Consider the following 24,030-nt stretch of genomic DNA (forward strand, 5'->3'; position numbering starts at 1 on the left):
GGAGTGGTGGGGTCTCAACTGTAGAGAAAGATGCTACTTAGGCTTTCAAAATCACAAGTTTTGTACCCAATGAATCCATCATCTTCTCTTGTGTGAGAGTAGTTGTGTCATCTCCTTGAAGAAGATGTCTGGATCATTCTCGATGTTAGGGACCACTACCGACCCTAGCGGTATTGGGGTATTGGGTCCAGCCTTATCTCTCATTAATGATATGGGGAAGTGGAATAGCCACTCACTGCTTCTCATTAATGCAGGAGAAGTTAAAAGGTCAAAACCTTTTCGGTTTTTGGAATGAGTCTAGAAGGCTCACATCTAGAAGGCTCTTTGTCATCTATAAGTAGGAGGGCAGAGTGTTGTGAGCAGATTGGTAGTGTGAAGTGAGAAAAGAAGTAAGAGAGAGAGAGTAGAGAGAAGAAGAAGAGGGAAGAAGGTTTGTCATCACACATTGATCCTCAGAGAGAGGTGTTGGTTGTGGTGTGGGTTTTGACTCGGGTTATGCACCTGGAAAGTAATCTTGTATTCATCTCTTCTTGTGATTCATTTGTTGTAATTCTCTTTAGCTTTGGGCAAGCTATTGGACGTTGCACTATCTATGTTATACTCTCTACTTTTATTATAGTGGATTATTTTCTCTGTGCCCCGTGGATGTAGGTCATGTTGACCGAACCACGTAAACCATTGTGTTGTGATTTGATTATGCCTTTATTAGATTCTATATTGCTTCTGTGCAAATATTTTTGTTATCTTTATTACTCTACAAGTGGTATCATAGTTGGTTTGTGGAAAGTCATGTCTTCCAAGTCAGTTAGCTCCAAGTTTGAGGTGGAGAGGTTTGATGGCAAATGAAACTTCTTATGGCAAAGAAGGGTGAAGATTCTACTTGCACAGCAAGAGTTGCACAAGACCCTTGTCGGGAAGGCGAATAAGTTAGAGACCATGACCGATGATGAATGGGATGATCTTAACTTGAGGGTCGCTGGTGTGATTGAGTTGTATCTATCAGATGAAGTCATGTGTAACGTGATGGAAGAGAAGACAGTGGTGGGATTGTGGTTGCAGCTAGAGAGCCTCTATATGACCAAGAACTTGTCCAACAAGTTACACCTCAAGAAATAACTTTATAGTCTTCGTATGAAGAAAGGTACTCTCATTCTTAACCATCTTAGTGTGTTTAATAAGATTATTGATGGTATGTTTAGTCTGAATGTTAAACTTGAAGATGAGGATAAAGTTTTGTTGTTACTAACCTCATTGTCACCATCTTATGAGCATCTTGTGACAACCATAATTTATGGAAAAGAAACATTGGATATGGAAGAGGTCACATGTATGCTCATTTCAAATGAAATTAGAAGAAGACCATCACCGAATGAGGATTCTGGTGAAGGATTGATGATGAGTTCATCCAAAGGTAGGGGTCGGTCAAAGGACAAAAAAATTGACCGTAGATATAGGAGCAAGGCCAGGTCAAGAAAGGACATCACTTGCTACAATTGTAGAAAGAAAGAGCACTTCCAGAATTAGTGCAAAGAGCCAAAGAAAAATCAGAAAAAAGTGAAAAAGACAGAATCATCAAAAAACAAAGAAGATACCACAACCACAGTTGAAGGTGAGCTTGTGATTTTGTCTACTACTAATAATCCATGTATTTGCGTGTGTTAGGATACAGATTAGGTCATAGACACAGAAGCTTCGTATCATGCCACACCACGGAGAGAGTATTTCAGTACATACAAGACCAGTAATTTTGGTGTTGTCCAAATGGGAAACATAGGAACATCAAAAATTGTATGGATTGGAGATATTCATCTCCATACCAGTCTTGGGTATATGTTGGTGCTCAAGGATGTCAGACATGTTCCAAACTTGAGGTTGAATTTGCTTTTAGTAGGGAAGCTTGATGAAGATGGCAGAAGTAGTGTTTTAGCCAAGGATAGTGGAAACTCAACAGTGGGTCATTTCTTCAGGCTAGAGGAAAAAGATGTTGTACTCTTTACAAGATGCAAGGTAAGGTATGCAATGAACAGTTGAATACAGCTGAGGACTCTTCTGTTGATTTGTGGCACAGTCGATTAATTAAGTCACATGAGTGAGAAGGGCTTGCAGATTCTTGCTAAGGGGGAGTAACTTCCAGAGTTAAAAGGTACACATCTAAACCCGTGTGTTCATTGCTTAGCTGGTAAGCAACATAGAGTATCTTTTATTAGAAATGCCTTTCATAGAAAATCTCACATTTTGGAGCAAGTTTATACTGATGTTTGTGGTCCTCTGAGAACAAAAATTGTTAATGGTTTTACTGATGTGAAAACTCTCAGTGGTGCACTTTATTTTGTTACTTGTATAGATGACTTCTCCAGGAAGGTTTGGGCATACCCTTTAAAAATCAAGGATCAGATTCTTGATGTATTCAAGCAATTTCATGCTATGGTTGAGAGGGAAACAGAAAAACAACTGAAATGCATCAGATCAGATAATGGTGGCGAGTACATAGGTCTATTCCATGAATATTATAAAATTCATGAAATTTGTCAAAAGTTGACAGTTTCAGGTACCCCACAACACAATGCAATTGCAGAGAGGATCAAGTATATGCTTGCACAGTCCAAGCTGCCAAAGAAATTTTGGGGTGAGGCTTTAAGGACAACAGTTGATGTGATCAACTTGTCTCCTGCTCATGCCTTAGCAAATGATGTTGCAGATAGGGTGTGGTCAAGAAAGGATGCATCCTACAAGCACCTGAGGGTATTTGGATGCAGGGCATTTGCATATATCCCCAAGGAGGAGAGGTCCAAGCTTGATGATAAGACGAGTCAATGCATTTTTCTGGAATATGGTGATGCTGAATTCGGCTACAGGCTATGAGATTCAGAGAAGCAGAAGGTATTTAGATCCAAAGATGTGGTATTCTTTGAAGACCAGACACTTAAAGATATCAAAAAAGGGGTGTCAATTCAGACTTCTGTAGGTGGATCTATCCACTTTGATCCAGTTACTCCTCTAGTGACACAAGTTGAAGGAAGATGATGCAAAGGCTGATGTTGATTTACCTGCAGGCCATGTTGAGCAGAAAGAAGTTGGAGAGCAACCTTCTCCAGAACCTCAGCTGAGAAGATCTTCCAGATCATAACCTTCTAAAAGGTATTCTCCACATGAGTATGTAATGCTTACTGATGCAAGTAAACCAGAGAGTTACCAAGAAGCACAAGAGTGTGAGCAAAAAGAGTAGTGGCTAATAGCTATGCACGATGAGATGGATGCATTGCAGAAGAACCACACTTATGACTTGGTAGAACTACCATAAGGCAGAAAGGCCTTGAAAAACAAGTGGGTTTTCAGGATGAAGACTCAAGAACAAAGTTCTCAACCAAAGTACAAAGCCAGATTGGTTGTGAAAGGTTTTGGTCAAAAGCAAGGTATTGACTTTGAAGAGATTTTCTCTCCTGTTGTTAAAATGTCTTCTATTTGTGTTGCTATAGGTATTGTTGTTAGCCTGGACTTGAAGATTGAGCGGCTAGATGTGAAGACTACTTTCCTTCATGGTGATTTGGAGGAGGAGATATACATAGAGCAACCAGAAGGCTTCAAAGTCAAAGGTAAGGAAAATCTTGTCTGCAGGTGAAAAAGAGCTTGTATAGGCTGAAGCAAGCTCCAAGACAGTGGTACAAGAAGTTTGATTTATTTATGGCTGAAAATGGATACAATAGATTGGCTTCAGATTATTGTGTCTACATAAAATGGTTTGGTGAGAATTTTGTTATTCTCTTATTATATGTTGATGATATGCTTATCCTTGAAAAAGATATGTCTATAATTGACAGGCTCAAGAAGGAACTGAGTAAGACCTTTGCAATGAAGGACATGGGGCTAGCAAAGGAAATATTGGGCATGCAGATCTCTCATGATAGAAAAACCAAGTAGATATGGTTATCACAGGAGAAGTACATCGAGAAGGTGTTGGACAGGTTCAGTATGAACAATGCAAAGCCAGTTGGTTTTCCTTTTGCAAGTCACTTTAAGCTGAACTCAGAGCAGAGTCCATCAAGTGATGAGAAGGAAAAAATGAAGAAAGTTTCTTATGCTTAAGCAATCAGAAGTTTGATGTACGCGATGGTATGTACGAGACCAGACATCGCATATGCAGTAAGTGTTGCCAGCAGATTTCTTGCAAATTCAGGAAAAGAGCATTGGGCAGTAGTAAAGTGGATCTTTAGATATCTCAGAAGGAGCTTCAAAGTTTGTTTAAGCTTTGGGGGTGGACCACCTGTCTTGACAGGTTACACAGATGCAGATATGGCTGGAGATATTGATACAAGAAAGTCCACATCAGGTTTTGTACTCACTTTTGCAGGGGGGTTGTATCATGGCAGTCAAAATTGCAAAGGTGTATTACTTTGTCTACTACTGAGGCAGAGTACGTTGCTCTTACAGAAGCTTGCAAAGAGATGTTGTGGATGAAAAGATTCTTGAAGGAGTTGGGTTTAAGACAAGATAAGTACTTTGTGTACTGTGACAATCAGAGTGTCATTCATCTTGCCAAGAATTTGAGTTTTCACTCAAAGTCAAAGCATATAGATATCAGGTACCATTGGATTTGAGATGTGTTTAAGAAAAATTTGCTTCATCTTTCAAAGATCTCCACAAATGATAATGGTGCAGATATGCTGACAAAGGCCTTATCGATGAAGAAATAAAATACATGTCGGTAGCTAGCCGGCATGGACTCCTGTTGATTAGATGTATTGGAGTACCCCTTGGGCTGGAGGGGAAGATTATTGGGTTCATCCTTATCCCTCATTAATGATATGGGGAAGTGGAATAGCCACTCACTGCTTCTCATTAATGCAGGAGAAGTTCAAGGGCCAAAACCCCTTTGGTTTCTGAAATGAGTCTAGAAGACCCACATCTAGAAGGCTCACATCTAGAAGGTTTACATCTAAAAAGCTCTATGCCATCTATAAGTAGGAGGGTAGAGTGTTGTGAGCAGAGTGGTAGTGTGAAGAGAGAAAAGAAGTAAGAGAGAGAGTAGAAAGAAGAAGAAGATGAAAGAAGGTGCGTCACCACGCATTGATTCTCAGATAGAGGTGTTGGTTTTGGTGTGGGTTTTGACTCGGGTTATGCACCCGGGAGGTAATCTTGTATTCATCTCTTCATGTGATTCCTTTATTGTTATTCTCTTTAGCTTTGGGTAAGCTATTGGACATTGTACTCTCTACTTTTATTATAGTGGATTATTCTCTCTGTGCCCCGTGGATGTAGGTCATGTTGACCGAACCATGTAAACCCTTGTGTTGTGATTTGATTATCCTTTATTAGATCCTATATTACTTCCGCACGAATATTTTTGTTATCTTCATTACTCTACAGGGGGGAGGTATGCCTTTTCTCTTTTAAGGGGGTGGTCAAGCCCTTGGAGATGCCTCAGTTCTCATTGCCTGTAAGCTTCTTAGAGGGGTTCCTGAACTAGTTCTTGGATCAGATACAGATGTCCTAATCGACTTCAGCTGGATCTGGTTCAAAAGAAGAGAGAGTCAGAATTGCTTTTGTTGAGCTGGTTTTCCTGGAACAGAGGGGAAACCAGAAAGGACAACCGGTTTGTATTCAACCATACGCCCGTGATTGTTTCCTCATCTTTCCATTGGGGATTCTGGTTGTAGTCAAAACCTCTGTTCAACTATCTTGGGTAGAGGGGTTGATCGGGACTGCATGGTGAGTCTGTTATCTTTGTGTTCTTTATTGTTGTGTTGAGAGTTTCGGCCTCTCACATAGTTCCTGGTTCGTGGTTGTTGATCTGCCGATGGAGCTTGACAGGGATGTCACACGCCTGTTTGTTTTACCATAGGGTTATAAACCCTCCTGCAGTGATGACCTTTCTGACGTCTTTCGTGTGGGCATGGTGTCGGCTTGTTGGGTCTTGCCGAAAACATTATTCTCCTCTTCTTTTTAGATCATTTTTGTTGATTATTCGCCCTCTTCACCGTCTTTTACAAGCATGTCAAATCAATTTCTTAGAGTCTGCTTGGTCGCCGATCAGTTTCATTTTTGGTTCCAGCGTGTGAGCTTGACTTGGGTCTATCCTTGGTCTTTCGAAAGAGTCATCAACTCTTGAGGTTCTGTTCATATCCATAGCGGTCCATCGAGTGCAAGCTCAACTTGCAGGTGCCAAGGGCGGCTCAAGAGAAGTTGAGTCCCTAGTGTCACGGCCTTTTTCTTCGTGCTTCATGTCTCACGCAGAGAGAGAGAGAGAGAGAGAGAGAGAGAGAGAGAGAGAGAGAGAGAGAGAGAGAGAGAGAGAGAGTTTGGCGAATTGTTTGGGTTGTGTGACACGCAGCATGCCTTAAAGTCAAAGAACTACATAAGCCTGACGAAAGCGAATTTAAGAAAGTGTATATCTTGCTTAGCACAATAAAATATTTGGAGCAATAGAGTCAAATGGGTCGATAGTGCGTCGATGCCAAAGCCTTTGACATATAAGCGTCCAAGCCAATGAGGGAGGGGTGTGTCGAGCCTGTTATGTATTCAAATAAGAATCACAGACATTGGAGTGAACATCGAGTTCTTAAGATGCATTGAATAAGGAGTATATTGATTTTTTAAACTTAGGGGCTTCGTGGATCGCAGTGTGCACCCCACTATGATAAAGAAGAGCGTTCGACCCCTAGCTTAAGTCAGTTGCTAGTATGACATAGTAAAACTCTCTAGCCAAGAGAAATTATCGTCACTCGACATGCACTCGTTGATCCCCTCACAAGGGTGCGAGGTTGGGCGGTAAGGCAGGTGACAAGAGTGGGCTTCGTGCATGTCTGAGATGCCCATGAAAAGATTATATACTCATGATCACCCCTGTGCACTTCGATATGCAACTCACAAGATATAGGAGTTGTCTACTCAAGACCGCACGGTGGTGCATCAATACAAGCCAAGAAGAAAGTCCCCTATATAGGTGTTAGGGGTGCTAAACCCCCGTCAATAAGAAGAACTCTTATATCCTTTGAAAATGCAATGTTTTTGTTCTCAATAGAGTTTTCAATCATAGACTTCATATTTCAACAAAATGATCACACCAGGGTATTCTTTGTTAAAATATAAATTATAATATATATATATTATTTAATATTATTATATTTTCTTTTATTATTTTCTTTTTCTATTTTTCTTTATTTTCTTTTTTAGCATCTAGTTCAATAGAAACTAGATATTTGTTTGGAACTTGACTGTGCAAATAGTTGTTGGACTGTAGTCCAACAGCTATAATAAATGTTGTTGGACTATAGTCCAACAGCTATAATAATAAATGTTGTTGGACTGTAGTCCAACAGCTATATTAAGAGACGTTGGAATCCAACGTCTCTTTTGGAGAGCTCAAAATGAGCTCTTCTCTCTCTTCCACTTTTTTGTGAACCCCTTCAATGTAATAAACCATGCTTCTTAAGCATTTTGTTCATGAATAAAGTATTATTTATTTTTCAAGTGTTCTTCCTTTTATACCCTTTCAAGGGTCATGCTTGTAGTGTCTCCAATAGACACTTGTTTGTGAGTTATTTGTGCATTTGTTGAAGACCACCATTTCATTACATGGTATCAGAGCTACAAAATCCTAAGATCTTGAAGTGCTTCTGCCTCGATTTCCATGCCACATTTACAAAAGGTGTTTCATCACCTTGTTCTTGGCTCAAGAAGATTTGTTTGAAGAAAGGCGAACTTGTGCTACAAAAAAAAATTGGTTTTGTATCCTCTCTTATTCCTTTGTCTACTCTTTTTCTTTTCTTTTCTTTTTCTCTCTCTCTCTTCTCTTATTTATTCTTCTCTTACTGTTGTAAAAGATGGATGACAATGATAAAATCACCATCATTCCTATGAAGCTAAATGATACTAACTATGTAATGTGGGCTTCGATTATGAAGCACCACATTTAGGGAAAAGGTTTATGGGGTATAGTAGATGGTTCCGATTTGGAACCTAAACTATCTCTTACCAAGAAAGAGGGTGATAAAGAGGTTTCTCTAACGAAAGAAGAGAAGAGTAAGGCGTTAGCCACTTATGAAAAGAAATTGAAAGAATGGAGGATAGGGCATGCAAAAATTATGTCATGGCTCATCAATAGCATAGACATTAAAAAATGCTCTAGTCTAGCTAAGTTTGAGCATGTCGATAAGGCTTGGGAATACCTCAAAAACATGTATTCCCTTAAAGATATTGTACATGTATGCAATTTACAAGATAAAGTTCGGACAATGACTCAAAAAGATAAAACTATTCGAGAATATTATAATGAGTTGTCCAAACTTTGGGAAGAATTGGCTCTTCTTGAGCCCAAATGGCATTGTGCCGAAGACATCGAGCTTCGCCAAAAGCAACTCGATATGGAACATTTCTATCAATTTGTGAATGGTCTAAGGCCGGAGTTTGAATCCACCAAATCGGCCCTTTTACATCGTGGAAAAATTCCTTCTATTGTTGATACTATAGAAGAGCTCACTATGGAGGAAAATAGACTTAGAAAAAGTACTCCAAAAGTTGATGATGACTCCGTTTTAGCTGTATCTAGACTGGGGAATCATACTCGTACTTACAAGCCGCCTCATTTTGGAAGGCAAAACGACGACTTTGATAAAAGAAAAGTTATTTGTCATCATTGTCATGAATCGGGGCACTATAGGCCTCAATATCCAAAGTTAAAAAGAAGAGAAGAAAAAAGAGTTGCATCTGAGTCAAAAGATCAAGATGCACCTATGTCTATGGCTCAACTGATGGAAATCCTTCAACATCTTCTCAAAGGGGTATCCTCCTTAACCAAAGCCTCAACTGGAGCGGCAGTTGCATCTTTCTCCGGTCCAGGTAACTTTCCTTGGCTTTTAGATTCTGCTGCTTCTTTTCATATGACCCCAAATGTTAATAGTCTATCCGAATGTCTTAAAAATAACTCAAGTGTGTCAAAGGTTTTTACAGTCGATGGCACATCTCTTGAAGTAAAAGGAATAGGATGTTTTGAAAATCTTCAAAAATCCAAAAGATTTTTTATCCCAAAAGTTAGATATATCCCTAAACTTAATTTGAATCTCTTATCTGTCTCGCAAATATCTGATTATGGATGTAATATCTCCTTCTCTTCTCATGGTTGTTGGGTTCAGGATCGCCAGTCAGGGAAGCTGATTGGGGAAGGCCATAGAGAAGGAGGACTTTATTACATGGACTTTTTGGAATTACCCAAGAATGCATCTTATTATAATATTCAGAAATTAGAATTAGATTTATGGCACAAAAGGCTTGGCCATCCTCATATGTCTAAAATTCAATATTTTCCAAGTTTGGAAAAATTTTGTAATTCTGAAAAATTTTCTTGTAAAGACTGCATTCTTGGCAAAATGAAAAGGTTACCATTTCTTAGTAGAACTTTTGTTTCCTCACGACCACTTGAGTTAATACATTCGGATGTTTGGGGCCCCGCACCAGTTATTTCCAAAGGTGGTTATACATATTATGTCATTTTTGTTGATGACTTTTCTAGACATACTTGGATTTATTTTCTTAAACATAAATCTGATGTCTTTGCTAACTTCCAAATATTTCATAAAATGGTTAAAAATAAGTTTCAAAATGATATTTCTGTTTTTCGCACTAATTCGGGGGGAGAATTTATGTCCAACGAATTCAAAGACTATCTCAATTTACATGGTATTACACATCAAAGATCATGTCCACACACTCCACAACAGAATGGCCTAGCCGAATGGAAACATCGGCACATTATGGAAACTACTAGGACATTGCTAATTGCAAATCAAGTTCCAAAAAGTTTTTGGGCTGAAGCGGTCCTAACTGCCACCTACCTCATTAATAGGATGTCATCTTCCTCATTAAAGAATACAATTCCAATAGAAAAGCTTGTTAATTTAACTCCATATTATTCTAGATTAAGAGTCTTTGGATGCAAATGTTTTGTTTTCACCAACAGAAATGACAAACTCTCTCCTCGTGCAATCCCATGTGCCTTTTTAGGATATGCTGATAATAAAAAAGGCTACAGGTGTTTCGATTTTCAAAATGACAAATTATATGTGTCAAGAAATGTATCTTTTTTGGAAAAAGAAAGCCTCTTTGAATTTGAAAAATCCAAGGATGTCACTGAATACTCGTTTTTAATTGATCCAACTTCGAAATCCAATGAATGTGATGTTGGATGTGACCTTGACAATGATCAAAGTCCTATTGTTGTTGAAAATGATGATAATGAAGAGCAAATCCATAGGGATGTTAGTCTACAATATTCAAGACGTAGAGAGCAAAATTTTCCATGTGCATTACAAAAATACTCTGAAGTCTCACCTAGAAGAACGTCTAGAATCTCTAAACCTCCAAAAGAAATTGTGTCTTAAGAATCTTTTTCACCCACGTATAGGGCCATCATTACATTAATACAATCATATGTTGAACCATCATCCTATTCTCAAGCAAAAAATTATATAGAATGGATAGAAGCCATGAAAATAGAATTGGATGCACTAGAAAAGGCCAATACTTGGATGATACAAGATATTCCTCCGGGTAAGAAACCTATAGGTTGTAGGTGGGTATACAAAGTCAAAACCAAAAGTGATGGGACCCTGAAAAGATATAAGGCCTGTTTAGTAGCAAAAGGATATGCCCAAGAGCATGACATCGATTATGAAGAAACATTTGCTCTTGTGGCTCGTATGACCACTGTTAGAACTTTAATAGCCTTGGCCTCCATTAGAACATGGCCTATCTTTCAATTAGATGTCAAAAATGCTTTTCTGAATGGGAATCTCGTTGAAGAAGTATACATGGAAGCCCCATCTGGTATTAGTATCTCTAAGGGTAAAGCTCTTCGTCTAGAAAAAACTCTTTATGGTCTTAAACAGGCTCCAAAAGCCTGGTATGACCGATTTAGTCATGTTATGCTTGATATTGGTTTTCAACCTTGTTTAACTGACACTGCTTTGTTTGTTAAGAAATCTGATGCAGACATCATTATTCTTCTTCTCTATGTGGACGATATGATCATCATCGGAGGCGACAAACAGGGAGTTGCAAATATCAAATCTCTTCTTAAAACTCACTTTGAAATGACTGACTTAGGTTTATTAAGATATTTTTTAGGCATTGAAGTTACTTATTCCCCTCGGGGGTATTTGATATCTCAATCTAAATTTGCTCTTGATATCGTTTTCAGGTCTGGAATTACAGATGATACAAAAGTAGACACTCCAGAAGTTGTCAATGTTAAAATGAAAATTGATGATGAAGAACTTCTTGATGATCCTACTCCTTATAGACAGCTTGTTGGAGCTCTTTCTTATCTTTCCATTACTAGGCCAGATATAACTCATGCGGTTCATACAGTCAGTCAGTTTCAGCATGCTCCCACCTCCATGCACATGGGAGCGATTTTGCGTATTATTAGATACTTAAAATCCTCTCTTTCACGAGGACTCTTCTTGTCTGCTTCATCTTCATTAAATTTAATTGCATATACTGATGCTGACTGGGGAGGTGATCCCAATAATAGACACTCAACTACTGATTTTTGTGTGTTCCTAGGTGAAACCTTAATTTCGTGGAGGTGCAAGAAGCAGAAGAAAGTCTCTCTTTCCTCCACCGAAGCTGAATACAGAGTCATGGCAACCACCACTATGGAGGTTGTTTGACTCAGACGATTGCTAGCGGATATGGGAGTTAAAGCAATGCAAGCTTCAAAGATGTGCTGTGACAAGAAAAGTGTGATCTACATTGCAAGCAACCGGATATTCCATGAGCGCACTAAACACATTGAGATGGACTGTCACTATGTCAAAGAGGAATACTTACATGGAACCATTGATCTGCCATATGTTACATCAGAATAGCAATTAGCTGACTTCTTCACGAAGCCTCTCGCTGCTCCCAGATTTCACTTCCTCTTAGACAAACTTTCGCTCATTGTACCGTAAGTTTGAGGGGGAGTGTTAAAATGTAAACTGTTATATATATATATATTATTTAATATTATTATATTTTCTTTTATTATTTTCTTTTTCTATTTTTCTTTATTTTCTTTTTTAGCATCTAGTTCAATAGAAACTAGATATTTGATCCAGTCAAGTTCCTGTTGGAACTTGACTGTGCAAATAGCTGTTGGACTGTAGTGCAACAGCTATAATAAATGTTGTTGGACTATAGTCCAACATCTATAATAATAAATGTTGTTGGACTGTAATCCAACAGCTATATTAAGAGACGTTGGAATCCAACGTCTCTTTTGGAGAGCTCAAAATTAGCTCTCCTCACTCTTTTACTTTTTTGTATATATAGGGGTGAACCCCTTCAATGTAATAAACCATGCTTCTTAAGCATTTTGTTCATAAATAAAGTATTGTTTATTTTTCAAGTGTTCTTCTTTTTATACCCTTTCAAGGGTCATGCTTGTAGTGTCTCCAATAGACACTTGTTTGTGAGTTATTTGTGCATTTGTTGAAGACCACCATTTCATTACATTCTTCACATATGAATGTGTTGGTAAGATTTTGATCTTAACTCGATAACTCTTAATGTTCATGAAGATACATGGCCCTGAAGTTTGTGCGAGCCCATCGTATGCACCAGCATGACACCTCTAGATAAAATAGCTCATTTTAATGTTCTAACTTCAAGAACACGTTCCTTACATATGATTGTGCGGGAGAATAGTTGACCATAACAAATGAAATTCGCATGAAAGTCTTCCATTTGCGAACATGAAGTTGAGATGGGTCACAGGTAGTTTAGCATCCCTTAAAGCATGGCACATAACCACTGGTGGCTTGAGAAACCCCATGTAGCAAGGAGCATGGAGCTGAGTTGATGTATACTGGAGATGTAATACTCACACTAAGGCTTGGTTGCTAAGTTGCTAACTAGTAATGTTGTCTTACCTTGCGCAGTCATCACATACTATAGGCAAAACATGAGCTTTTCACTTAGCAACACACGCTGTCACCATAGGACCGCCGCAATGCTCAACCCGTGAATAAAATTTGACACACTAGGCATATTTTATTAGAACCCCATATTTCTCAATATTTTTTTTTTCATTAGAAGCCCAAGGGCCATGCATGTGCCATGTTTCATTGGAGGCCTTTAACATGTGAAATATAAGAGATATATATTTTTTTAATTTGAAGCCCTAGGCGATGGACTCAAATATCAAAAAGGCCAGCCGGCCCTGTCAGGGGACACAATACTTGATGCTATTTTTTTTGTAGAGGATCTCTTGTTGATACGTGCATCCTTGTTCAACTTTGATGTCCACCTCAGACGCTGACTGAAAGTCTAATGGCATTTCGAGTTTCACTCTAGCGAACTGTCTTTGTTCATTTGTTCTAGTGAAGGTATCAACTGCCACAAACATCCGTCCTAGTGCGTTCGCTGTTCCCACTAAGATGTCCTGTGACCAGAGTTCGGGGGAAAACTCAGGAACGCAAATCCAAATCGGAATAGTCGTGTGGACTTTTAACCGGATAGGGGCGTCAGGTTTCCACCAATTTGTGACCAATGTCTTATCCACCACGTGCAAACCCCTTGTAACCGTGTAGAAGTGATTTTCACAGGCGGTAGTAATAAGGAACAATCCGTCCTGGAGAGTGGAGAATGATAACCGAGACATAGGGAGCCATTATACTGTGAGTGAGTCAAACATGAAGCGGTACTGCATCAGCAGATCTTGCAGTCCGTCGGGGAAGCCCGCAATCACTGTCCATCGCAAAGGTTCCATCAGTTCCTCCTAGCCATTCTCTGAAATGACGATGTGTGGTTTCTAATTGTCCAGGGAGCTCCAACAGGTCTTGATGGGGGAGGTATCTTCCTTCCTCAGTCTAAGCCGAAGAGGTTGAGGTAGGTGGGGAATTGAAGGGAGCCGTTACTGGGTCATAATGTCATTGCTACTGTCCGGCAGGGAGCATGGGGTCCTGTGGAAGGCAGCAGCCACCGTTCTCTCTATCTCGGCTTTCGTCTCCATCTTTTTTTTCCCAGCCCTCACCAGCAACAAGGGGCCCTTGATTGCCCTAGCAACCAATATCATTCATCGTCATCGACTTCATCTCTAAAACTACTAAAATTAACAAAGGACGAAAACATAGTTTCCATGCAAAATTGAAAAAAAAGAAAGATAGCGGACAATGAAATCCTGTTGAATGCGATGTGGCTTGTCATTGAGAAGAAATGATTCCAAAAGACTTGATTCATTTCATTTCTTTTTTATTTCTTTGAACATCCGGAGTGGTTGAAGCTGGGCCTACTCCCCGGTAGGCAGGGAGACTTAAAGGGTTTGACCCGACCCGTACAAAACCCTATCGGGATAAGGTTTGGTGATAAATAAAAAGGTTCAATTAATATATGAAACCGGGTATGGTTTGTGAAATTTCAAACGAATCAGAACTGATTCGAGTTCCAACAAAAATCTGCTATTTTTCAATTTAAAAATGATACAAATTCTTATTTTACCGGCTATGGTTCCCGTTTAGTTCATGTAATCCTTATAGGATTTGGCTATGGTTTCTCTTAGGGTATGTCTGATTCGACCTGGGTCCGGACCCAGTACCATCATCTCAAATAAGGTCTGGATCTGGGTCTGGTTCTACCTGGGTTAATATTGTCAGTATTGGTATTGGCCCTGATTTCGTTTGGCCACCGAATCAGCTGTATTGGCCAAAAAATAATAATAAATATTATGTGTCAATTAAACATGTGTTAAAACTATTAAAACAATATTAAAAATTTTAATATTTATTTATATTTATTAAAAAATTGCCGATTCAGGGGTGAAGCATATCGATTTTCTGCCGATACGACTAATACACACCAATACTGATAACTTTGACCTGGGTCCGAACCAAACCCGACCTGTTGACTGAGGGGGGTTTTCCTTGGATTATCCAAAAAAAAAAAAAACATAAGCTTGACTACGAGTCCTTGTCTTCGTGATCCCGCTACCATGTTGACCATAACCCTGTTATAAGTCAAAACACGCAATTTTCTTTTTTGTCTGTTTTGAAACATCACCGTTCAAAGTCTTTCTCATCACGGGACAAACAGTGGGGCTCACCAGAAAAGCTGAAGCCATATCATTGCACAAGGATGAAGGCTATGGACGGTGATGATTTCAAAACACTTCTGTTGTGTTTTGACATATCACCTGTCAGCGGTGTAAAACTCCAGGACTACTCGCCCTTTACCTACCAAAGATAAATTCTTGTTGGCTTCGCCCTTTACACACTCGGGCAACGAGAACCCACAATGTCCTTCAAAATGTCCAACATGGATTCAATAAATCTTGGATTGGGTTTTTGTAATAATCATTTAAGTTGCAAGATGTTATTAGCGTTTTTTTTCGACCGTTGTTTTTTGAATTGCAAAGAGATCGTGTAGGATTCCGGCAATTCAAATGGCGATATTCACTGAACGAACCATGTAATTTGCATCCATGGAGTAGGATTTGATTAAAAACAGCTTGCAACAATGAGATCTTAGAGAGGGTGTTGATGGTATTTTGAATTTTAGACTTGCTTCGATCCATGGCCCGATCCGAAAAATATTTTGAAGACCGAGCGATAAGAATTTTCGATGAGGTTAGAGGTGTGTGACGATAGAGATGACTTCGGATGCCTGAATCCCGTTCTCACATGATGTGGGCTCAAAAATCAACGCCACGTTACCGAGCAGTGGGCCCCACAGAAAAATCATTATTTTTTTATATATAAAAACTCTCTGCAAATGCTTTGTTCAATTTTAATTACGTTCTTAACTCACGTGACAACGACAAGAATGTCAATTAAGAAAAAAATCCATAGATCATTCAAATATATGCACTTATAAATACTTGGCTTCTTCAGCTTTTATAATATTTAAGACTTAGGATTTGAGCTTAAATGCTGCCTTGCTCACACTTGCTTCGTAGTATTGGACAGGAAGTTGCACTTGGGCGCACAAGATGCAAACCACCAAGTTCTGCCGCATCCTCCTCTTCCTCTTCGTGCTGGGGCTTGAAGCTTGTTCTCTGCAAGCTGCCCATCATTCCTCAGCGCCCGTGAACGTGGGAATGATACTCGATTTCAGCACGATGGAAGCGAAGGTCAGCAACTCAAGCATATGGATGGCCGCAGAAGACTTCTACTCCGCCCACAACCGCACAAAGAAGCTAGTCCTTCACACCCGCAGCTACCAAAGGGATGACGTTGTGGAAGCAGCATCGGCCGGTATGCAACTTTTCTCCTGTTCTCTGCTTGCTATTTTTGTAGTCAAGATGGCTGTTCGGAAGGATGGTGTTGGCAACACATTTGAAGATAAACTAGGGAGCTAATTTAAGGCCCCATTGAATGCCTCTTTTTGACTTGTTTTCCTTTTCTTATAGTCTCACTTTCGACATATTTAGTCCTCCATCTCTGCCACTCCCTGAACCCCAAAGGACCATCATCACTGCCCGTCCAGCCACTACTGCCTTAGAACAATCCGGGCTTGCTTCGTCCAGCCACTACTGCCTTAGAACGAGCCGGGCTTGCTTCAATTTTGCCGGGTGCCAGCTGAGTTCAAGCTGACTATGTGCTCGCATTAAATGCGAATGAGGAGTTTGAGAAGGTCATTTATAAAAAAAAATGCATTGTTCCAAAACTAGAAGTAACTGGATTACAAAAATTACATTATTTTAGAGTAAGAAGTAATAAGGTTTTATCTCTCTGAACCTATTGCTTCTTTTTTTTAATTTATAACCTGCCTGTCATACCTACGGCCATCGTGCCGGCTGCTTAGAACTCCGTGTCTAGCACCCCCCTGTCTCAGGGCACCCCACTTCACTAATCCAAACCCCCTTGGGGCCTCTGAATCTTTTGCCTACAGATCAAATACTTCAATAATTTGTTCTACGCTGTATTATATGAAGTAAAATATATTCCTCACTACTCAACGGGCTTATACAAGTTAGGCCGAGATGGGCACCTATTGTTCATGTTTGGTTTGCGGAGATTATTTACAAAATTGAAACGAGCACTTTATGAGCAAAACATAAGAGGGTCATGGTCGTTTCCCAACCCTAGCTGTAACCCAAGTGTGTTTTGTAGCCAACTAACCACCACCAAAACTCCAGAACCATGAGAATAATTAAGCTCATTGTCTTTATTACGCTAGTAGCCCCCCCCCCCCCCCCCCCCCCCCACCACCACCACCAAGCCCAATATCCACCTGATCCCTCAGGGTTGAAAGCTAAGAATGTATGATAGACGAGTTCTAGAATTAAAAAATCTTACCCACTTGTCGGAATAGAACGATCTAATAGTCAATTCTTATAAAAGAAAGCATCTAGAACGCACATGTATGGCCAGATTTGAGAAAAACATGAAAAACTTTTCAAAAATTCGGTAGGATGATGGTAAGTCGAGTAGGCAGCTACCAATTGTTTGCATGTACATACAACTATGCACACTTTTCTTTTTTAACGTTTTGTTTTTCTTGCTCAAAATGACCCTATGAATGTGATCTACATATTGTTTCAGTGAAACCGAATTTTGAATTTTCGGAATCCAATCTGTGTGCAGGTTTTTTTTCAGCAATGCAAAAATCCAAGTTATAAATAAACTTTTTTTTGGCTGAAATTTTGTTGTTAAAAAACTTGATCCAAGAGTCAATTTCCATTATATTCACCATGCTGAACTCATCTACGGGGTTAGATTGGAGTTATAATGATTTGCATCTTGATAATCCAACTAGATTGTAAGTACAATTAATTTTAATAAATATATGCCCTATATATAAACGTAAATATACAGGTAATATCAAAAGATGCAAAATAATTAAAAAAAATGTATTCTTTTTTTTGAAAGAATAAAAAACGATCACATTTAGTAGGAAAAGTTTGCACATAAGCAGGTGATGAGTTATCACCGATTGCTGGTGCAGGTGATCCCGCTCAGTAAACAGAAAACATGAGTTCAGATAACAGAGTCCGACAACAACAACCCTAAGTAAAAATAGGGGATGAGTTGATTATGATCTAATGGAGTCAATCCAAGAGGTATCTTAGTTGGGCCATTTGAGCTTGACCCTGCCCCTTAATTCCTGTGTGATGGCGTAAATGGCCTTCTGCTGCAGTGTGGAAGTAGTGAACCGAAAAATACGATTGTTACATTCCAACTAGATCCATCTCAAGGTGAAAAGAAGCCATGTAAAGGTTCACTTGGACCCAAACCGACGAACGCTGTCGGCAATGAGTAGAGAGCTTAGGTCATCTTCCCTGTGCCAATTTAGTTCAAGACCCCGCCAGCATACCTGGTAGAGCTTTTGGATAAAACTGCACCACCAGAATAGGTGGTTGCGTGACTCTTCCGTTGTGCAGCATAAGTAACACCTGCTCACAAGGTGAAAACCCTTTTTCTTTGAAGCATCATCCAGCCCAGGGAAGCTCCTCTGGGGGGAAAACCCGCACCCCATAATGAGTTGGCTGGTAACCATTGAGCAAAGGAGGGGCAGCAAGAAGCAGTTGAGATTGAACAATTTACAGAGTGGTTCCATGATAATGCGTCTAGCATGTCATTAAGGTGGTCCCTATTTAACCTGTTCATAAGAGTGTGTCGCTCATCCATTTCCTGCATATTAGGGGAACTCTCGAGAATAATTTTCCATCAACACAATCATGGTTTTCTTTGTGCCTCGCCAACCAGTATAGAGAAGGGAACATGCCCTTAAGAGGCACCTCAAATAGCCGAACATCTTTTCAAAAAATTGTTGAGTTTCCATTTCCCATCTTGATTCTAATTGCTGCAAGGAAGAGGTGAAGCAACACTGCCCATCCTCTCCAAATACCCAAGCCCTTTGACCACTTGGAATTCGGCATCCATTGCCACAGATGGCCCACAAAGTCATATTTAGCTTTAACAACCCTGGTCCACCAAAGATCTCTTGTGCAGATTAACCACAAGCGCTTGATGAGAAGCACTTTATTTGACCATGCAATGTTTAATATCCCCAACCCTCCTTCCTCACTAGTGCTTGTGACAATATCTCAATTAACATGATGATGGGACAACATTTTTGTGACCAGACCAAAGAAAATTTTTAAAAAATTTCAAGGGTCTTGTTTAGGCGCTTTAGAACCCTTTTGAAAAAAAAAACTGTAAAAAGTGTATGGGTATGCGTACCAGTGAGTGTTTGATCAGGGTTGTGCGCCCCGCAATAAGAGAAACTTGTAGGACCATGTCTGCAGCTTATCCCATTTCCTACATTCTACCTGTTCCTAATGAAGAGCCCCAGAGATCCCTAGATGCAAAGGCAGGACAAGGTACATGATGAGGAGGGAGCCAAAACCGCATTGAAAAATACTAGTGGCAACTTTGTGAAGTTGTTGATCACCATTGAACACCAGAATCTGTGACTTACACGTATTTATTTGTAAAACTGAGATAGCAGAAAAGCATTGGAGGGCTGTCCAAAGAGTCCAAAATTTTTCATCGATTGCCTCACCAAATATAAAAACATCATTGGCGAATAAAAGGTGAGAGAAGTGATCAAGGCCCGGGAGAGATAGCGGTTTAAAAAGTTAACCCATAGCAATGCTGTTCAACAAACAAGAGAGACCCTCCATAACAATGTTAAAGAGGAGCGGGGACAGCGGATCTCCCTATCTAAGACCTCTAGAGGGTTTGAAAAATCCCCCCCCCCCCCTACCCTTCCCGTTTACTGAAACCGCGATAGAGGTGCAATGGAGCAGTGCTCTAATCCAATTTGTCCATCTATTATCAAATCCCATCACCTGCAAACCAGAGAGAATATAGTCCCACTTTACCGTGTCAAAGGCCTTGGCTAAATCTACTTTTAAAATGAAGGTTTTATCATTGGATGAATGTATTGTAGATGCCTCTCTCATTAATGTAGCGAGTTGTTTCGCTGCCTCAGATCATGTGTTAGAGCTAAAAACTATTTTTGAAGATGATTTGCTTTTTTTAATTTCTGTAATATTCTTGGATTTAGCGCAAAATGCCCGGCCGGTGTATGAGGAATGTTTGAGGTAGTTTTTATTTTTTATTTTATTTTCTGTTGTTTCCAACCAACTGGATCTCCTTGAGCGAGTTTGAATCAGGTTGGGCATTTGTTGGGTCTCACCCCAACCATTGGACTGGACCCGCCCCATTGGTCCCAATGGGGCAGTGGTTTTAAGTCCCAAGGAAGAAGAGGCGTTAGTCTCTCCTCCCTCCTTTGTCATAAAATAGGCAGCTAGGTAGGGTTTAGTTAGGGTTTTTTTTAATTAGTTAGGTTAACTTAAATGCAAGTGGATAAGCAAGTGGACGTTGAAAGCTTGTCCCATGTCTTTTCTTTCTCTATTAATTTAAATGCACTTAAAATATTAGTGTAAGTCTGTGTTTTCCTAATGAAAATTAGAGTTTTTTTGGAAACTGTTTTTTTATGCTCTTTGTGGAAGACGCCTAAGAGAGAGATGTAATGATCCGCAAAACATGTAGATGACATCTATGGTGTTGATTGAGTCTAAACAACTCGCACCTATGGGTTTCAACTTACTGACACCATGCACATGTGTGCACCATATCACCTACAATTCAGTTGAGATGTAACGATGCAAGTTGTTTTCACCCAATCTAATCTAATCTGGCACGTGTTTAGCATGGTCAATTAATAGTGGAATTTGATTCTTGAATCATGTTTTTTTATGAAAAAAGCTTCTTTTGATGAAAAACATCTTTTTGAGTTGAGAAAGTTTGGGTGGTCTTATCCGGGGAGTTTTATACCTCACAGGAGGCGGGGGCCCATTAAGTGACCTGGTTCTCATTGAGGGCTCCTTCCTCATAAAAGCAAAAAGTTTGGTGCGTTTAATGCCGTAAATTTTGCATCATTCCAATAATTCTGAAGCTGATTTGATAAACTAGATAGAGCATGTAGATCGCATCTATCAGGTTTTATTTACTAAAAAATAAAAAAGTGATTTTGCAAAGCTTTTTTACTGTCAGAATCTATATTATTTGTTCATAAAATCTGTAATGATTTTGCAAACAATACTATTTTAGTAGTTCACTACATTATTTATGCTGCAATTAACAAATAGATTTTCCCTTGTACCAGCCATCGACCTCTTGAAGAACACAGGGGTGGAAGCGATCCTTGGTCCAATGACCTCCACAGAAGCAGAGTTCATAGTACAGTTGGGAGGCAAAACTCAAGTCCCCATCATTTCTTTTACTGCGACGAGTCCTCTTCTCTCTTTAGCAAATCCTTACTTCGTTCGAACGGCACAGAGCGATGCATTCCAAGTGTATGCCATAGCGGACATTCTTAAAGCTTACAGATGGAGAGAGGCCGTACCCATCTTCGAAGACAGCGAGTTTGGGAAGGGGATGATCCCCAACTTAACGGATGCCCTTCAAGCAGTAGACGTCAAGGTGCCCTCCAGATCCCTTCTTCCTAGCAACTGCAGCGATGACTTCATCAAGGAAGAGCTCTTCAGACTCATGACCATGCAGACTCGGATTTTTGTGGTGCACATGGTGCCTCCTCTTGGCGCCAGATTTTTCTCGTTGGTGAAAGAGTTGGGGATGATGAGCGAAGGGTATGCCTGGATAATCACTAATGGGATGGGAAATCTCTTGGATTCCTTGCATCCCAGGGAGATATATTCCATGCAGGGCGTGTTGGGAGTGAAAACTTACGTGCCCAAATCGAAAGGTTTGGAGGATTTCACGTTGAGATGGAAGAGAAGGTTCCGTTTGGAGCACCCTGAGATCGAAACACCACCGCTGCATCCCAGCGTGTTTGGTTTGTGGGCATACGACACCATGTGGGCATTAGCCTCTGCGCTAGAGAAAACAGACTCCAGGAATTATTCCAAGTTCCATCGATGGGAAAGATCGTTGAATTCCACGGATATAGAACAATTAGGAGTCTCCCCAAACGGTCCAAAGCTGTTGGAGGAACTGCTAAGAACCAAATTCAAGGGTTTGAGTGGTGATTTTGAGCTAGGAGATGGGCAGCTGCTTCATGATACGTTTGAGATAGTGAATATGATAGGAAAAGGAGAAAGAAGGGTGGGATTTTGGAGTCGAACCATGAGTCTCTCACAGACACTGAACAAACAAGTTGTGGAAGGCAACGGTACTGGAAACGATTCTCACATGGCTATGAATCTGAAGATGGTAATGTGGCCTGGCGAGACATCTGTGGTACCAAAAGGTTGGGTTGTACCAACTAATGGGAGGAAGCTGAAGATTGGTGTTCCGGTGCAAACACGGTTCAAGGTGTTCGTGGATGTCCAAACAAATCTGGCTAACAACGAGACAACGGTGAGGGGGTATTCCATAGACATATTCAAAGCAGCCTTGGAGGTCCTACCATATGCTCTGCCTTATGAATTCGTCGCTTTTGCTGATGCACATGGAAATAGTGCCGGGACGTACACTGATCTTATCTACCAAGTTTTCCTTGGGGTTAGACTTTCCCAACACTCCTTTCTCGATTAATATTGCACACGTATATCTACACACATGAAACGCACACATGGTATTGGTAGTTACGAAAATCCAGCCTGTACTCAGATCCAACACATATGAGTTTTGTCTTCTAACTTTATTTAAATTCCTCTAATCTTTTTATAAGGACAAAACCAACCCTTGATTAGAAAGATAACCACCAACTCAACAAATAGGATCAAGAAAAAAAATGGAGAAATTAATTCTTAAATGAAATGCCCACGTGAGGTCCGTCCTTCTTGATGCAGGGCGAGCCTCAAGGGTTTTACCAACCAAACATCTGCCAAATAGGGGTGTCAAGGTAGAACCAGATCCAGACCTGATTTGAGATGATGGTACCAGGTCTGAACCCGACCCACCATAAGAAAACCTATACTCGGATCTTAAAAGGATTACATGAAACAGACCCATACCGTATCAGGTAAAATTTTATATATATATATATATATATATATATATATTATCCATTTCACATTGAAAAATTGCAGACCGTAGTAGGCCCGGATCTGGTATGAAATTTCACAAACCATACCTGAATTCATATATTGATCAGACCCTTCGGGTCAGTCCCAGATTATAATTGGACCTTCCTATTTATCACCAAACCCTAACCCTATAGGCTTTTGTAAGGGTTGGGTCTAGGTCAAACCCGACCCATTGACAACCCTACCTGGCAAGGGGTGCTTTCCTTGGCCTAGACAAAAAATAAGTTATCGATGACACTGTTCTTGTTTGTTGATTATATCTTTCTCTTTCTCTTTTACATTCTCAATGTGCGCGTGCACACACAATCACACACACACACACACACACACATATATATATATATATATATATATATATATATATATATATATATATAGAGAGAGAGAGAGAGAGAGAGAGAGAGAGAGAGAGAGAGAGAGAGAGAGAGTAATGCATGCCTTAGGCACCCTTTTTCGTTAGGTCTGGTTAGGCCCCTTCAAAAATCATAGTTTTATGTATTTTTTTCTCACGTCTAACACTGTAGATGTGATCTATAGGTTTGTTTAGTAGGAACCAGCTTTTGGATCTCCGGAATCTAACTTCTATACATGTTTTTTCGGTGATCCAAAATCAATGGCTATGAAGGTACCCGTTTTTTTTGCCTTATAAAAACATGTTTTTTCATAGAAAAAACATGATTCAAGAGTCGATTCCCACTAAATCGGTCACGCTAAACACATCTAACGGTTCAAATCTATCATAAAACACTTTGTAGCTATCAAATGGTAGATCCAATCTTACATATATGTTTAGCATGATGTATTTACTATATTAGACGGTTTTATCATTTATAACACATTATAAGATCAAACCCGACCCATTGACACCCCTATGCAGTCGATTCTTTTTTGAATAAAGGGTGGGAGGGGTTGTGTTCCTTGGCATAGCCAAACAAAAAGCTCTCGATAATATTATTCTTTTTTTTATATTATAGCTCTTTCTCTTTTGCATTCTCAATGACACACACACACACACACACATATATATATATATATATATATATATATATATATAT

At 39.8% G+C, this 24,030-nt stretch overlaps 1 protein-coding gene across 1 annotated transcript in view; it reads left to right on the plus strand.

Moving 5' to 3' along the window:
• Positions 1-936: 936 nt before the first annotated feature.
• LOC149847822 (glutamate receptor 2.8-like) overlaps positions 937-24,030 on the plus strand; it is a 28,797-nt gene continuing 5,703 nt past the window's right edge. Inside the window, exons 1-8 of the mRNA XM_090002360.1 lie at positions 937-1,015; positions 1,892-2,007; positions 2,536-2,626; positions 2,684-2,742; positions 2,856-2,880; positions 3,477-3,593; positions 15,939-16,226; positions 21,091-22,448. Of these exons, the coding sequence (XP_089858486.1) occupies positions 937-1,015; positions 1,892-2,007; positions 2,536-2,626; positions 2,684-2,742; positions 2,856-2,880; positions 3,477-3,593; positions 15,939-16,226; positions 21,091-22,448 (2,133 nt within the window). The remainder of the gene's footprint in view (positions 1,016-1,891; positions 2,008-2,535; positions 2,627-2,683; positions 2,743-2,855; positions 2,881-3,476; positions 3,594-15,938; positions 16,227-21,090; positions 22,449-24,030) is intronic.

This window comes from Nuphar pumila, chromosome 1 (genome assembly GCF_984573655.1).
Source record: "Nuphar pumila chromosome 1, dmNupPumi1.hap1.1, whole genome shotgun sequence".
In the NCBI taxonomy this organism is placed as follows: domain Eukaryota; kingdom Viridiplantae; phylum Streptophyta; class Magnoliopsida; order Nymphaeales; family Nymphaeaceae; genus Nuphar; species Nuphar pumila.